Source organism: Somniosus microcephalus, chromosome 3, assembly GCF_052327205.1.
Source record: "Somniosus microcephalus isolate GS21.2 chromosome 3, FLI_Smic_1.0, whole genome shotgun sequence".
Classification (NCBI taxonomy): domain Eukaryota; kingdom Metazoa; phylum Chordata; class Chondrichthyes; order Squaliformes; family Somniosidae; genus Somniosus; species Somniosus microcephalus.
The window spans coordinates 213,459,745-213,474,340 of NC_140989.1; the positions used below are offsets into that span (position 1 = coordinate 213,459,745).

Genomic DNA, 14,596 nt, shown 5'->3' on the forward strand with positions numbered 1-14,596 from the left:
TTCGTTTACCTCTATTTGCGCAGCCAATTCGTCCCCCTTATTACAAATGCTCCTCGCATTAAGACACAAAGCCTTCAGGCTTGTTTTTTTAACGCACTTAGACCTATTAGAATTATTATTTACTGTGGCCACGTTTGATTTAAACCGTTGATTTCTCTGACTGCCACTTTTGTTTTTCTCCTTCCTATCTTTTGCTTTTATCTCTGTTTCCCTTTCCTCTGTCTCCCTGCTCAGGTTCCCAACCCCCTGCCATTTTAGTTTAAACCCCCCCGAACAGTGCTAGCAAACCTCCCCGCAAGGATATTTGTCCCGCTCTGGTTCAGGTGCAACCAGTCCGACTTGTACAAGTCCCACCTTTCCCAGAAGCAGGCCGAGTGATCCAGGAAACTAAAGCCCTCCCTCCTGCACCAACTCTTTAGCCACGCATTCATCTGCTCTATCCTCCTATTCCTATACTCACTAGCACGTGGCACCGGGAGTAATCCAGAGATTACAACCTTTGAAGTCCTGCTCTTTAATCTGCTACCCAGCTCCCTAAATTCTTGCTGCAGGACCTCATCCCTCTTCCTACCCATGTCATTGGTCCCAATGTGAACCACGACCTCTGACTGTTCACCCTCCCCCTTCAGAATACTATATAACTATGTAAGTTGAGAAGGTTGTTATAAAAGCATATGGGATCCTTGGCTTTATTAATACAAACATAGAGCACAAAAGCAAGGAAGTTATGCTAAACCTTTATAAAACACTGGTCAGGCCTCAGCTGGAGTACTGTGTTCCATTCTGGGAACCACATTTTAGGATGGCTATCCAGGCCTTAGAAAGGGTGCAGAAGAGATTTAATCGAACACCAGGGATGTACAGTATGTAGAGATACTGGAGAAGCTGGAATTGTTCTCCCTAAAGCAGATAAGGTTAAGTGGAGATTTGAGAGAGGTGTTCAAAATCATGAACGGTTTGGAGAGAGTAAAGGAGAAACTGTTTCCAGTGACGGAAGGGTCGGCAACCATAGAATAGATTCAATAGTAACTTTTAGAAGGGAATTGGATCAATACTTGAAGGGAAAAAAATTTGCAGGGCTATGAGGAAAGAGCAGGGTAGTGGGACTAGTTGGATAGCTCTACCAAAGAGCACAATGGCCTCCTTCTATGCTGTGTCACTATGGTGCTAATGTTAGGTAGTATGGGGGCCAAGAGGAGAAATTAGGTGGTCAGCAGTTCAGTGGGAATGGGGTCAAGGAAGCAGGAGGTGGGTCTCATGGAAAACGTGCGCTCGGAGAGGGCACGAGAAGAAAAGGAAGAGAAACAAGAAATGGATGTGGGTTCAGATGTAGAGCAGGGGGTGTTGGGGGTGGGGGGCAAGAGTCTGGATGGGTGGTTTGACATGGCAACAAATGATCATAGGAATAGCAGTAGGCCATTCAGCCCCTCAAGCCTGTTCTGCCATTCAATTTGATTATGGCTCATTTGTACCTCAACTCAATTTTTACCACTATTGTTCCATATCCCTTGATACCCTTACGTAACAAAAATCTACCAATCTCAGTCTTGAAAATCCAATTGTCCCAGCAGCCTCTGCCTTTTGGGGGAAGACACACCCAGATTTCTACGACCCATTGTGTGAAGAACTTCCTAATTTCACTCCTAAATGGCCTAGCTCTAATTTTAAGATTGATTCGGCTACCAGAGGAAAGTTTCTCTGTATCTACCCTATTAAATCCCTTCATCATTTTAAATATCTCGTTTAGATCAACCCTCAACCTTCTAAACTCAAGGGAATACAAACCTAGTTTATGCAAATTGTCCTTATAATTTAACCTTTAAAGCCCTGCTATCATAGAATAGTATGGCACAGAAGGAGGCCATTCAGCCCATCGAGTCTGCGCCATTTCTGGTGAATCTGCACTGTACCCCTTCCAAAGGGTGAAGCAGCAGAGGCAGTTGAACGGAGAGTCTCAGTCTTAGTGACAAAGTCGTCCATGAGCTCCTTCCATTTGTTGTTGCTGGAAGTTAGGGTGGATGGGGTTTTAGGAGACGGTTGGTAGAGGAGAAAAAACAGGATATTCCTGGCATGGTGGGCAGTTTTGAGAAAGTAGTGCAAGGCCCGGTAACACTTCATGTAGTCCAGCCAGATCTGGTGACGAATAGCTCACCCAGTGCATGCCAGATATGCTCAAGTTCTCCCTTGGACATCAGGAAACGAAAATGGAGACCATACCAGAGGTACAGTCAGGTTGGGAGAAAGTAAAGATAAGGCAGTTAGGAGTTTGAAAATGCAGATGTAAATGACTCTGTGGTGCGCTTCTTCAAAAGGAAAGGCGCAGAGGAAATCAAGTTGGAAAGAGGTATACAAAGAAGTGGTTGGAGACAGCCTTGTCAGTGACCGAGACCACAGCAGTAGAGAGACCACCAGAGATGGCAAGGCCAAGAATATGGGTAGGAGATGTTACATGGAACGAGAAGTTAAGTGAAGACAGGAGGGCAGTAAATTCAGAGAAGAGAAGCAAGGGGAGCCAAGATGAAGACTGAAATCACTGACCATGAAGATTCATCGGTGCAGAGGCTGAGGGAGGAAAGGAAGGTGATTTTGGGGAGAAACTCAAGGTGGGGCCGGGGGTGGGGGTAGACAATGAAGGACTTTAAATGAGAAGTGAGGTGCTGGAAAAGGGTGAGGAGCCTAAAAGGAGAAGGCACCTGAGGAGTAGGAGGAAGAGAGACCAAGCTGCTCCTGGGTGACAAGGACCATACCACCACCACAGCGGTTTAGGTAGGACACATGGTAGAAATTATAGCCAGGCGGGAGGCTTCAGTAAGGGGCAAAGTGTCACCAACTGTAAGCTAAGTTTCAGTCAAATCCAGGATGTCAATGCAATCATTCAAAATAAGTTTGTGGATGGCAAGAGTCTGGTTCATGATTTAACAGACATTCTGGAAGGAAATGTGGAGCGGGGCAGTGACTGATCCGCTGGCAGAATCCAGGAGAGTAATGGCAGGTGGTGCAAGTGGGACGGGAAGGAGGTGGGCAATGTTCTGCATTAGGAAGTTCAGTGACAGAAGAGGATGGGGCAATTGGGGTTTCTGCTCATAAGTAGGCAGCAACGGGTATCTCGATGGGCCCAGAGAATGCCAAGCGAGGCACAGAGGGTATCTGTGGCCCTATTCAAAGAGGGTTTAAGCCTGGAATGGCAGAAGAGTAGGAAGTTAGAGTAGTACAGCAATGATCGGCTGGGGGGAGGAAGAGACACAAGAAAAATGGTGTGACTGGGTGACAGGAGGAAGACAGGAAAGAAAAGCCCAAGAGAAGAAAAAAGGATAGAGGAGGAATGATCTTTATTCCAGAGCGACAGCCAAAATGCGCACATGAATGGACAGAGGAAATTAGGCTTACATAGGCAAGGCAAAAACAATGGTAATCTACCTTCCACACAATGCCTATGCTTTCCAAAAGCTTTCCCCAATTATTGTTGAATGCATTTCCATAAACAGCCATGACTTCCTCCCCCTCAACAAAATTAATCCTTCTAAACTAGTTTCCTGTCAGTAATCCCACTCGTCGGCTAATCTGTTTCCAGTTTCACATTATTACTTTCACCGTGTAAAAATGGGAATTACAAGTCCCCTCAGCGGAAGGGTGGCGGGGGTGGAAATCACCACTAGGTTTTGGAGTTTGATTAGGAACTTCAGGAACCCCTCTGCCCTTTTTGATATTTTATCCTCGTTTTCAAATTCCTTCATGGCCTCGCTGTTCCTCATCTCTGTAATCTCCTCCAGCCCCACAACACTCCGAGATATCTGCGCTCCTCTAATTCTGGCTGCTTGAGCATCCCTGATTTTAATCACTCCATCATTGGTGGCCATGCCTTCAGCTACCAAGGCCTCAAGCTCTGGAATTCCCTCCCTAAACCTCTTTCCTCCTTTATGACGCTCCTTAAAATCTACCTCTTTGACCAAGCTTTTGGTCACCTGCCCTAATATCTCATGTGGCTCGGTGCCAAATTTTGTTTTATGACACTCCTGGTGAAGCACCTTGGGACATTTTACTATGTTAAAGGCACATATAAATACAGGTGGTTGTTGTTTTGATAGCTGCAGTATCATTTTGTTAATAACATCAAACTCATGGAACAATGGCAGAAGCCCACAAATTCATAAGCACTTTTGTCAGCACTTCTGTTCTGATGCTTTTCTCCAGTTTTAAGTTGGGGCATTGAATCAGAACTACACAGAAAGCTTGCCAATGGGATGAAGATGTACATTTTGAAAGGTGAAAGTCCCTCCCGACTAACAGGATAAGAGTAAGTATTGTTAGTACGTACAGGCCTATGCATAAAACAGAGCCGCACACAAGCAGCCCACTGAGATCATGCAAGATTAAATCAATGCATTCAAACTGGAGACTTTCCACTCTTACCTGATCTCTGGATTGACATCTTTCTACCACTCTTATGGCAGCAAATATCAACAGGACTTGCGTAGAACTGTTTCAGATAGTCTTTGAACATATATAGGCTTTACTGTTTACTTCACATGAAAAGTTGCTCAAATCTAAACACTTGCTTTCCGTGACCAAATGCTCAGCCATTGAGGCTTTTTTCTCTCCAAATTGATCTCGAAATTTATCTTAAAGATTAGGGTTTGTTAACTTCCCAAAATTCTTGTTCAAACTCTGAACTCTGTCTCCAAGATATCTCTATTTTTGAAATGGAGTATTCCCTCATTATTTCCCCTAAAAGGTAACTGGATAACCTCACTCCTTCTATTTCAGTGTTTTGGTTCATTTAGGTTGAGCTTCTCACTTTGTTTGCTGGAATTACTCACAGCAACCATCTTTGTAAATCAGAAGCCTCATGCACCTTTTCCATTGATCCCATGGTCACTGTTTTGCTTCTCAAGTGGTCTTATTGGTTACCACTAGCATAGCGGACAAACTGGTTTAGACATAGAAACATAGAAGATAGAAGATAGGAGCAGGAGTAGGCCATTCGGCCCCTCAAGCCTGTTCCGCCATTTAACGAGATCATGGCTGATCATCCAAACTCGGTACCCTGTCCCTGCTTTCTCCCCATATCCCTTGATCCCTTTAGCCTTAAGAAATATATTTAACTCCTTCTTGAATATATTTAATGAATTGGCCTCAACTGCCTTCTGTGGTAGAGAATTCCACAGGTTCACCACTCTCTGGGTGAAGAAATTCCTCCTCATCTCAGTCCTAAATGGCTTACCCCTTATCCTTAGACTGTGACCCCTGGTTCTGGACTCCCCGCCATCAGGAAACATCCTTCCTGCATCTAGTCCTGTTAGAATTTTATAAGTTTCAATGAGATCCCCCCTCATTCTTTTAAACTCTAGCGAATATAAGCCTAATCGACCCAATCTCTCCTCATACGTCATTCCTGCCATCCCAGGCATCAGTCTGGTGAATCTTCGCTGCACTCCCTCCATGGCAAGAACGTCCTTCCTCAGATAAGGCGACCAAAACTGCACACAATACTCAAGGTGTGGTCTCACCAAGGCCCTGTACAACTGTAGCAAGACATCCTTGCTCCTGTTCTCGAATCCTCTCGCTATGAAAGCCAACAGACCATTTGCCCTATTAACCGCGCCTGCTGCACCTGCATGCTTACCTTCAGCGACTGGTGCACAAGGACACCCAGGTCTCGTTGCACTTCCCCTTTTCCCAATCTATTGTCATTCAGATAATAATCTGTCTTCCTGTTTTTGCCACCGAAGTGGATAACCTCGCATTTATCCACATTATACTGCATTTGCCATGCATCTGCCCAATCACCCAACATGTCCAAATCATACTGGAGTTTCTCTGCATCCTCCTCACAGCACACACGCTCACCCAGCTTTGTGTCGTCTGCAAACTTGGAGATATTACATCTAGTTCCCTCGTCTAGATCATTTATATATATTGTGAACAGCTGGGGTCCTAGCACCGATCCCTGCGGTGCCCCACAAGTCACTGCCTGCCACTCGGAAAAAGAGCCGTTTATTCCAACTCTTTGCTTCCTGTCTGCCAACCAGTTCTCTATCCAAGACAGTACCTTGCCCCCAATCCCATGTGCTTTAACTTTGCACGCTAATCTCTTATGCGGGACCTTATCGAAAGCCTTCTGAAAGTCCAAATACACCACATCCACTGGTTCTCCCTTATCTATTCTACCAGTTACATCCTCAAAAAATTCCAGATTAGATTAGTCAAGCATGATTTACCTTTTGTAACTCCATGTTGACTTTGTCCGATCCTGTCACTGTTTTCCAAGTGCTCTATTACATCTTTTATAATGCACTCTAGCATTTTCCCCACTGGCGATGTCAGGCTTACCGGTCTATAATTCAGTTTTCTCTCTACCACCTTTTTAAAATAGTGGGGTTACATTAGCTATCCTCCAATCCATGGGAACTGTTCCAAAGTCTATAGAATTTTGGAAGATGACCAGCAATGCATCTACTATTTCTAGGGCCACTTCCTTAAGTACCCTAGGATGTAGATTATCAGGCCCTGGGGATTTATTGGCCTTCAATCCTGTCAATTTCCCGAACACCATTTCCCTACAAATACTGATTTCATTCAATTCGTCCCTCTCATTAGACCCTATGTTCCCCGACATCTCTGGGAGGTTATTTGTGTCCTCCTTTGTGAAGACAGAACCAAAGTATGTATTTAATTGGTCTGCCATTTCTTTGTTCCCCATTATAAATTCCCCTGATTCTGACTGCAAGGGACCTACGCTTGACTTCACCAATCTTTTTCTCTTCACATATCTATAGAAGCTTTTACTGTCAGTTTTTATGTTCCCTGCAAGCTTACTCTCAATCTAATTTCCCCCTCTTAATTAATCCCTTTGTCCTCCTTTGCTGAATCCTAAACTGCTCCCAATCCTCAGGTTTGCTGCTTTTTCTGGCGAAATTATATGTCCTCTCCTTGGATCTTATGCTATCCCTAATTTCCCTCGTTAGCCACGGTTGAGTCACCTTTTCTTTTCTTTTTATGCCAAACAGGGATGAAAAAATTCTGTAGTTCATCCATACGATCTTTAAATGTTTGCCATTGCCTGTCCACCGTCAACCTTTTTAAGTAACGTTCCCCAATCCATCCTAGCCAACTTGTGCCTCATACCATCGTAGTTTCCTTTATTTAAATTCAGGACCCTAGTCTCCAAGTCAACTACTTCACTCTCCATCTTAATGAAGAATTCTATCATATTATGATCGCTCCTCCCCAAGGGGCCTCGCACAACAAGATTGCTAATTAATCCTCTCATTACATAATACCCAGTCTAAGATGGCCTGATCTCTAGTTGGTTCCTCGACATATTGGTCCAGGAAACCATCCCGTATACACTCTAGGAATTCCTCCTCCACAGTATTGTTACTAATTTGGTTAGCCCAAGCTATATGTAGATTAAAGTCACCCATGATAACTGCTGTGCCCTTATTGCATGCATCTCTAATTTCCCATTTAATGCCATCCCCAACCTCAGCATTACTGTTTGGGGGTCTGTATACAACTCCCACTACCGTTTTCTGCCCCTTGGTATTTCTCAGCTCTGCCCATACAGATTCCACATCATCAGAGCTAATATCCTTCCTTACTATTGTGTTAATCTCCTCTTTAACCAGCAATGCGACCCCACTTCCTTTTCCTTTTTTCCTGTCCTTCCCGAATATTGAATACCCCTGGATGTTGAATTCCCAGTCTTGGTCACCCTGGGGCCATGTTTCCGTAATCCCAATTATATCATATCTGTTTACATCTATTTGCGCAGCTAATTTATCCACCTTATTACAAATGTTCCTCGCATTAAGACACAAAGCCTTCAGGCTTGATTTTTTAACACTTAGTCCTTTTAGAATTATTATTTGCTGCGGCCCTGTTTATTTACACCCTTGATTTCTCTGCCTTCCACTTTTGCTTTTCTCCTTCCTGTCTTTTGTTTCTATCCTTGCTTCCCTTTCTTCTGCCTCCCTGCACAGGTTTCCAACCCCCTGCCATTTTAGTTTCTATGTGGGGACATCCTCCTCTATGTTTAGTCGTTTCCCAGATTAAATACAGTATCTTACAGCAGCTCAAACAGGCAAGAGGCCCATCTTTCTAAGGTGGCTGTCGCAAGTTCTCATTAGATACTCCATCACTGGACAACCACCATATTTAAAGATCTGTACCAGGACAGCACGATCAAGATAGAACAGGGAAGACAAAACGAATAAAGACCCTGACCTTCACTGGTCCTTACTAGGCCATGGCTATCATCTCGCCGAATATAACCTTAAAGGAGTGATCTCCTCCCTTAAACTCAAGGATGGACCTTCAATGTACACCTAAGCCATGTGCCTGCTTTTGCTTGCCACCTACCTTGGGGAACCTGCAGGTTTGTGCTGCCTAATTTTCCGCAAGCTTTGATGACACTCGTCTTTGCTGTATGAACAGCAACCTCCTCCTAAAGCCACATTCTGCCAGCATGAAATTTTAACGCGGCATGATCCAAACTCATTGCATCCATTTGAAAACGTCCCAAGATGTATTAGCTACAGCCACCTCTATGCTCCAAAGGATACTGCTCATGGAGTTTACCCACAGGTGTATGATCCAAACGGAAAAGGAAATGCTTCTCACTGTGCTAACTAGTTTCTCTGAAGGACCTTTTTAAACATATTCACCTCTGTGACTTTCGCTTCTCTCTCCCTTCCCCTTTTAGTTCCTGCAAATAACCTTGCTCTAGCTCTGTGGTGCTTACCAGCCTCAATCAGGGAGGGTGCTTGCCACGACACAGCATCTTGCCAGCCACGCAGAACACCCACCTTTCCCGACTATTCCCTCACCCCACCCCCCATCCTTCCTCTTGCCTTCTGCAAATACATTTTTCCTGCAGTGGCTGCTTACCTCACTGCAGCTCCATCATCAGGAAGGGTGAAGCAGCTCGGGCACAGGTTTCTCAATGTTAATCCCACTATAATTAGCCAGCGGATGGTACGTTTGCAGCGTGGCAAGCTGATTGTCACAGTATGCATCTTCACTGCTTCCCCAACACAGACACACACACACACACAAAGACTAGGTACATGTACACAGCATCCAGCCTGTCTCAGCTGGCTCTACATTATAACCACTCAAGGATTACTATTGCACGATCTGTGAAACTAACTGCTGACCAGTTACAGTTTCCTGTCAAGGCGGCTTTTTATTTCTGATTTTAAGTCAGAAACTTCTCTTCTGTGCACCTAGACCTTAAAACTTAAGTGTCATTGGCCCGGGTACTGTAGCTGTTAAGGCCCCATGTAACTGTGCTTTGGTTGGTTAGTTGCCATTTTAAGACGTCACTGATTATTTCTGCTCAGATCCAACAGGCTTTTGTGGGGTGGGGTGGGGGGTGGAAGAACGAGAGGGGGATTGTCAAGTCATCACAGTGCATCGAAAAACTTTGTCAGCAGTAACCTCAAACTTTCATTCACCTTTCCTTTCACGGTGAGACTTATTAACTTGAGTCACTTCATTGGCATTAGACACTTCAATCATCCCCTTACTTTGTTCAAGGTATCAGATTTGTCTCTCTCAGGCTTTGAAAGTCTGGCAACCCAAACTCATTCAAAACTCAGTTACAAATTGAAAATGATATCAACTGAATGTACAGTTTGTGACCATCACCCATCGCAGCATGTGCAATATGGGGGGATGGAGAAACAGTGTGTCACCGGGCAAGGGCTTCTTGCTTTGAATATCTGTACAACCAGCAAATAAATTTCATGAAAATATCAATTCTCGAAAAACAGATGGTCAGTTAAATAAAAACCATCAAATCGGCACATCATTCTCATGTAATTATTTCTTATTTAATAACCAAGAAAAAGTTTACGTTAATGATGTAAAACCAGCAATACCAGCAGGAAGATTAAGGATAATAAAATCTATATGTACCTCCACGTCCCCACCACCCCCCTGACTAAAGGCAAAGTGAGCTTTCACCAGTGAAAAGTCTTCACTTTCACAATCCAATTCCGTGAGGCTTGGGCCAGGGCAGTGGGGCAAAGGGTGCTGACACAAATAATGAGGCAAAGAATAAATACTGCCAGAGTTTCCAGGAAAGCCTGCTTGGAGTGCAGTTGGCGAGGTCACATTTGGACTTGGCTGCCCCATTCCCGGGGCCAAAGGTCAAATGCCCCACCACCTCAGAGGGCCAATTTGGGGTAGCACCTGTGGAACCGCATTATCTGGCAAACGTCACTAGCTTTGGGAGGCAAGGAGTTAAGCGGGGGCAGGGGAGGTCGCGGGGCGAACAGTTCCAAACAGAACCGGGAAACTTAGAACGGGCTTTTTATCTAGCGGCTGAATGCAAATGTTCCGAGTGGAATGTGATACAGTTTAAATGGTTAACAGGAAGCTCCCAGCAGTGCCCAACATAGCCTCTTGTATTGTATCTCGGCAATGTCAGCTCCCTCTCCCCCTCAAACACAGCCTGCACCACCAGGATGGGCTGGAACGGAGTGGGTTAGGGTTGGCAGATTTTCACAGCAGTAGACGTTATAGAAGCCCCAATAGCTAAGTGTGTATCGCATTACTTTTCATCCATGTGACTGCGCATCTTCTTCAGTTTTTGCATGATGCTGCTGGTCTCGCTGCCCGAAATAGAAACGGGGGAGGGGCTCCGTGTCTCCACATCTGTTTGCAAGGGACTGGAAGTGTGGCTCACTTTAGAAACATTCTCTTCGAGTTGTTCTGTGCTCCGCAGCTCCTAAAATGATTTTAAAAAGTAGTTAGAGATGGAAATTGAGCCAGAGGATATACCAAGGTAGGTCTGTGGAAAGGTTTAACAGGACCTCGATTCTGGAATTTGTTGGGACAAAATGCAGTTGGGATTCACCAGAATCAGTTTCCAGAACTGAACAGCATGCTTACCCCTCTCATGCAGGGAGAACCATCTGTTGTTTTTGGGCAGGAAGTGTAACACACAAGAAATGAACAATTGTGTGCATGTGCACCTCATCTGGAGTACTATGTTCAGTTCTGGACACCGCACCTCAGGAAAGATATATTGGCCTTGGAGGGGGTGCAGCACAGATTCACTAGAATGATACTGGGGCTAAAATTGTTAAATTATGACTAGGCATGAAATTCCGAGTATAGCAGATTAAGGAATGGTCTAATTGAAGTGTTTATGATGATTAAAAGGAGTTGATATGATAGGTATTTCCTCTGGTGGGGGGAGACCAGAACAAAAGTGCATAACCTTAACATTAGAGTTAGGCCATTCAGGGCTGATGTCAGGAAGCACTTCTTCACACAAAGGGTAGTGGAAATCTGGAACTCTCCCCCCCAAAAAGCTGTTGAGACCGGGGGGTCAATTGAAAATTTAAAAACTGAGATTGATAGATTTTTTTTTAAGTAAGGGTATTTATTAAGGGACATGGAACAAAGGCAGGTAGATGGAATTGAGGTGCAGATCAGCCATAATCTAAATGAATGGTGAAACAGGCTCGAGGGGCTGAATGGCCTACCCCTGTTCCTATGCACTGTGTTATCAAGTGCTTCTGCCTTTTGACAATAATGTAGGATATGCTGATCGGGTTAGATGAAAGTGGAAGGAGGCTCATGGAGAAAAAACACCGGCACAGACCAGTTGGGCCGAATGGCCTGTTCCTGTGTTGTAAATTCTATGTAATGTAGAATAACACTCGATAGCCCATGAACACACACAACGGACAGTAAGGTGAGGGCAAAATACTTTCCATGGCACAGTATGCAGTTGTAAGCACAGAGGTTTGGCCTCTGCAGAAGACTGAATGTCAACATGTTATCTTCTCAGTAAAATTACTGGGAGACTGAAGCTGACATTTCTCACCAACAGGCTAACCTGCACTTGTTTATATCCTTCCCTGTAAAATGTTAATCCTTTCATTTACATTGTAATTCTAATACAGGGTACAGACTTTGCTGAACAGCAAGCTTGTATTGTACAAGATCCCTATTTATGCCCATGGGCACGCAGTTCCTTATTTTCAGAGTAACCTTGTATTGAATAATTCAGTAGAGTACATCTTCTGCACATGGCGTGTATAAGGTGGGGTACTGACCAGCTTGCCCTCTCCAGCTGATTTGAGTTTCTCCTGTATTTTGATGGTGGTCTGACGCATGCGCTGAATCTCCTCCTGCTGTTTCAGGATTAGCTGTCTCTCCTTACGAGCAGCCCTGTTGGCTTCTTGTAGACGTTTGATTTCAGCCTGTGGCAAAGTGAGGGGCAAAGTTTTACCACATCAGAGAATGAGAAACAAGCAATCGGGGAGAGGGGATGTTGACCGTGAACAACAGCATGCTGTGGCTTATCCATGGACAAAAGCCACCAAATGAGGTCAGCCTACACATTTCCACAGCCCAGGGAGTTGCAAGCTATGCAGTCCATTGCATCGTCCCACTAAAAGATTGAGGCGAACTGTGCATCTTTTATAACACGCAATGCTTTTTCATAGTGCAAGCTTCTCCACCTTTTAGATGAAACTTATGTGTAGCATTAACCCAGACAGATCAGTAGGTCTCAGATGAAAGGTCATCGACCTGAAACTTTAACTCTGTTTCTCTCTCCACAGATGCTGCCTGACCTGCTGAGTGTTTTCAGCATTTTGTGTTTTTATTTCAGTAGGTCCCAGGTTTGATTCCTGGTCTGTGGTGAGCTAACCCATCTCACCTGGATGGTTGAAATCTTAAAATTGTCCTTGGTTCCCTTGTGCTTCGGGAAGGGGTGGGGGAAGAGGAGCAGGAAAAAGAGCCAGGGTTCCCACTCCCGCCCGAGAGGTGCCTAGTGACTCCCGCTGGGAAGTTGGCAAGTTGAGTGAACACAAGATCTGGTCCGTCGGTGATGGCCTCCACGGCAAATAACAAGGCAACAGTTGCAGTCTGTGCGAAGCTACCAGCAGATTGCCAGCACCTGCGCCAACCACGTACCAGCAAGAATCAGCACCTTGTGGGGCGAGGAAGTCAAACCAGCAATTTGTGAATGTGACGGGGCAAAGGGAAACACGTAACAGGACCAAGATCAGGCAATGCTTTATAACAGTATGCTTCGAGTACACCTTGCGGGATCAGCAAGAGGGGAATCGGAAAGGATAGAATAGAAAGAGGTTGATGTGCAGTACAGGTAAAAGATGCAAGAAAGGTACATCGAGACACTTCCAGAGCAGCTCAATGCCAGGGGTTGGGAGAGAGAGATAGAGAGATGAGTGCTGGTCAAACAGAGGTACCTTGTAGAAAAGTATGTTCCAGAGTGTACGTCCGAAGAAATTAAAAACAGAAAGGTAAGCAGCTTGAGCGAGATGCACTTCAGAGTAGTTCTGGGATAAAGAGAGGGAAGGGGCCAAGTGTAGTGGTTTGAGAAACAAACCCTGCTTTTGTTTTTATTCTAATTCCAGGAGACCAGTATCTGTGAGCTACAAAAACCGAGGATACAGGTCTGCTGGAAGGGTAAGGAAGCTGGATTTAGTGTGAACACAAAGCTGGCTTATGGATTCCGCATTCCCAGAATCCAAATTAAAACCAGCACCAATACAAAAGTAGCTAATGAAAGTAAACCGTGCAATTGGAGCAGGGAAAGCTTGCGTGATGAAAAATAAAAGAGTTTTTCGAATTCCAGAGCAGCAACTATGCGCATAACATACCAAATTAAGGGCACAGGACAACCAACCTTAGCTGACACCTGTTTTTTTTGCATGTGTAATAGCGCATCCATTGCAGCAAATGGCAGATGGTTAATTTCTCTCACATGGAAGAAAAGCAGGACAACAATTTCAAATAACATTAAGCTCACAACAAGTTGCATAAAATGTATTCTGGGCCCATGTACAAGCATTTTTCTCGTGACTTTGTGAATAACCATTATCGCTAATGTACAGGTGTGCTCTTAATGAGAGTCATAACAAAAGGTCTCCAGTGGGAAAACTGTGTTCAGATGCACCATGCAATGTACACTTGTTATATTGTATCCCCAGGCATAGGATATACAATATTTATTGTTAGCATATCAAGGAAAAACTGGAGACTTCATACTCCCAAAAAAAAGGCTTGCAACCAACTGAGAACCTTGGGGTAGAGTACCCCCTCATTCAGTCAATGGGTGGGAAATCTAGCCCCATACCTCCTTTTGGCTTTCAATGGGTATTACCTGCTCCTGCTGCAGCCTGAGAAGCAATCCACGCTGTCTCTTACGGATGGGCGGCATCTTGTCATCTTCCCCTTTGTCTCTCAGGCGCCTGGTTAAAAGAGAGTGTGGTAAAGTCAAATGGTCCAATGACTGCCTACCATACAAACAGAATGTATAAATCAGCTTGTGCACAACGTGTATTTTTGATTTTGAAAGTAGAACCATTCCATTGTTCAGAACAGACTGAAGTACAGTATTCACCACTGCTGTGTTTGCAACCAAACCCAAAGCAGGATCAGGGCTTAGGATAGCATGTCCTTTTTGAAAATTTCCATCTTTAGTTCCTTTCTATGTTTGTCATACTGAACTTGAAGAAAAACTATTTTCGCGAGAAGTTGCTTATTCTCTAATCATTGTAAGTTTAATCGGGAAGCAAAATCTAAGAGCACTTTTGGGCAAAGTGTT

The 14,596-nt window shown here is 44.5% G+C and overlaps 1 protein-coding gene across 3 annotated transcripts in view; it reads right to left on the reverse strand.

Annotated features, from left to right (window-relative positions):
* Window positions 1-14,596, reverse strand: part of LOC147121710 (centrosome-associated protein 350-like) — a 106,318-nt gene that overhangs the window by 46,281 nt on the left and 45,441 nt on the right. For all 3 annotated transcript variants that reach the window (XM_085982152.1, XM_085982153.1, XM_085982154.1), the window contains exons 12-14: window positions 14,153-14,240; window positions 12,075-12,221; window positions 10,563-10,735 (exon numbers count right to left, since the gene is read on the reverse strand). In XM_085982152.1, the coding sequence (XP_085838278.1) occupies window positions 10,563-10,735; window positions 12,075-12,221; window positions 14,153-14,240 (408 nt within the window). The remainder of the gene's footprint in view (window positions 1-10,562; window positions 10,736-12,074; window positions 12,222-14,152; window positions 14,241-14,596) is intronic.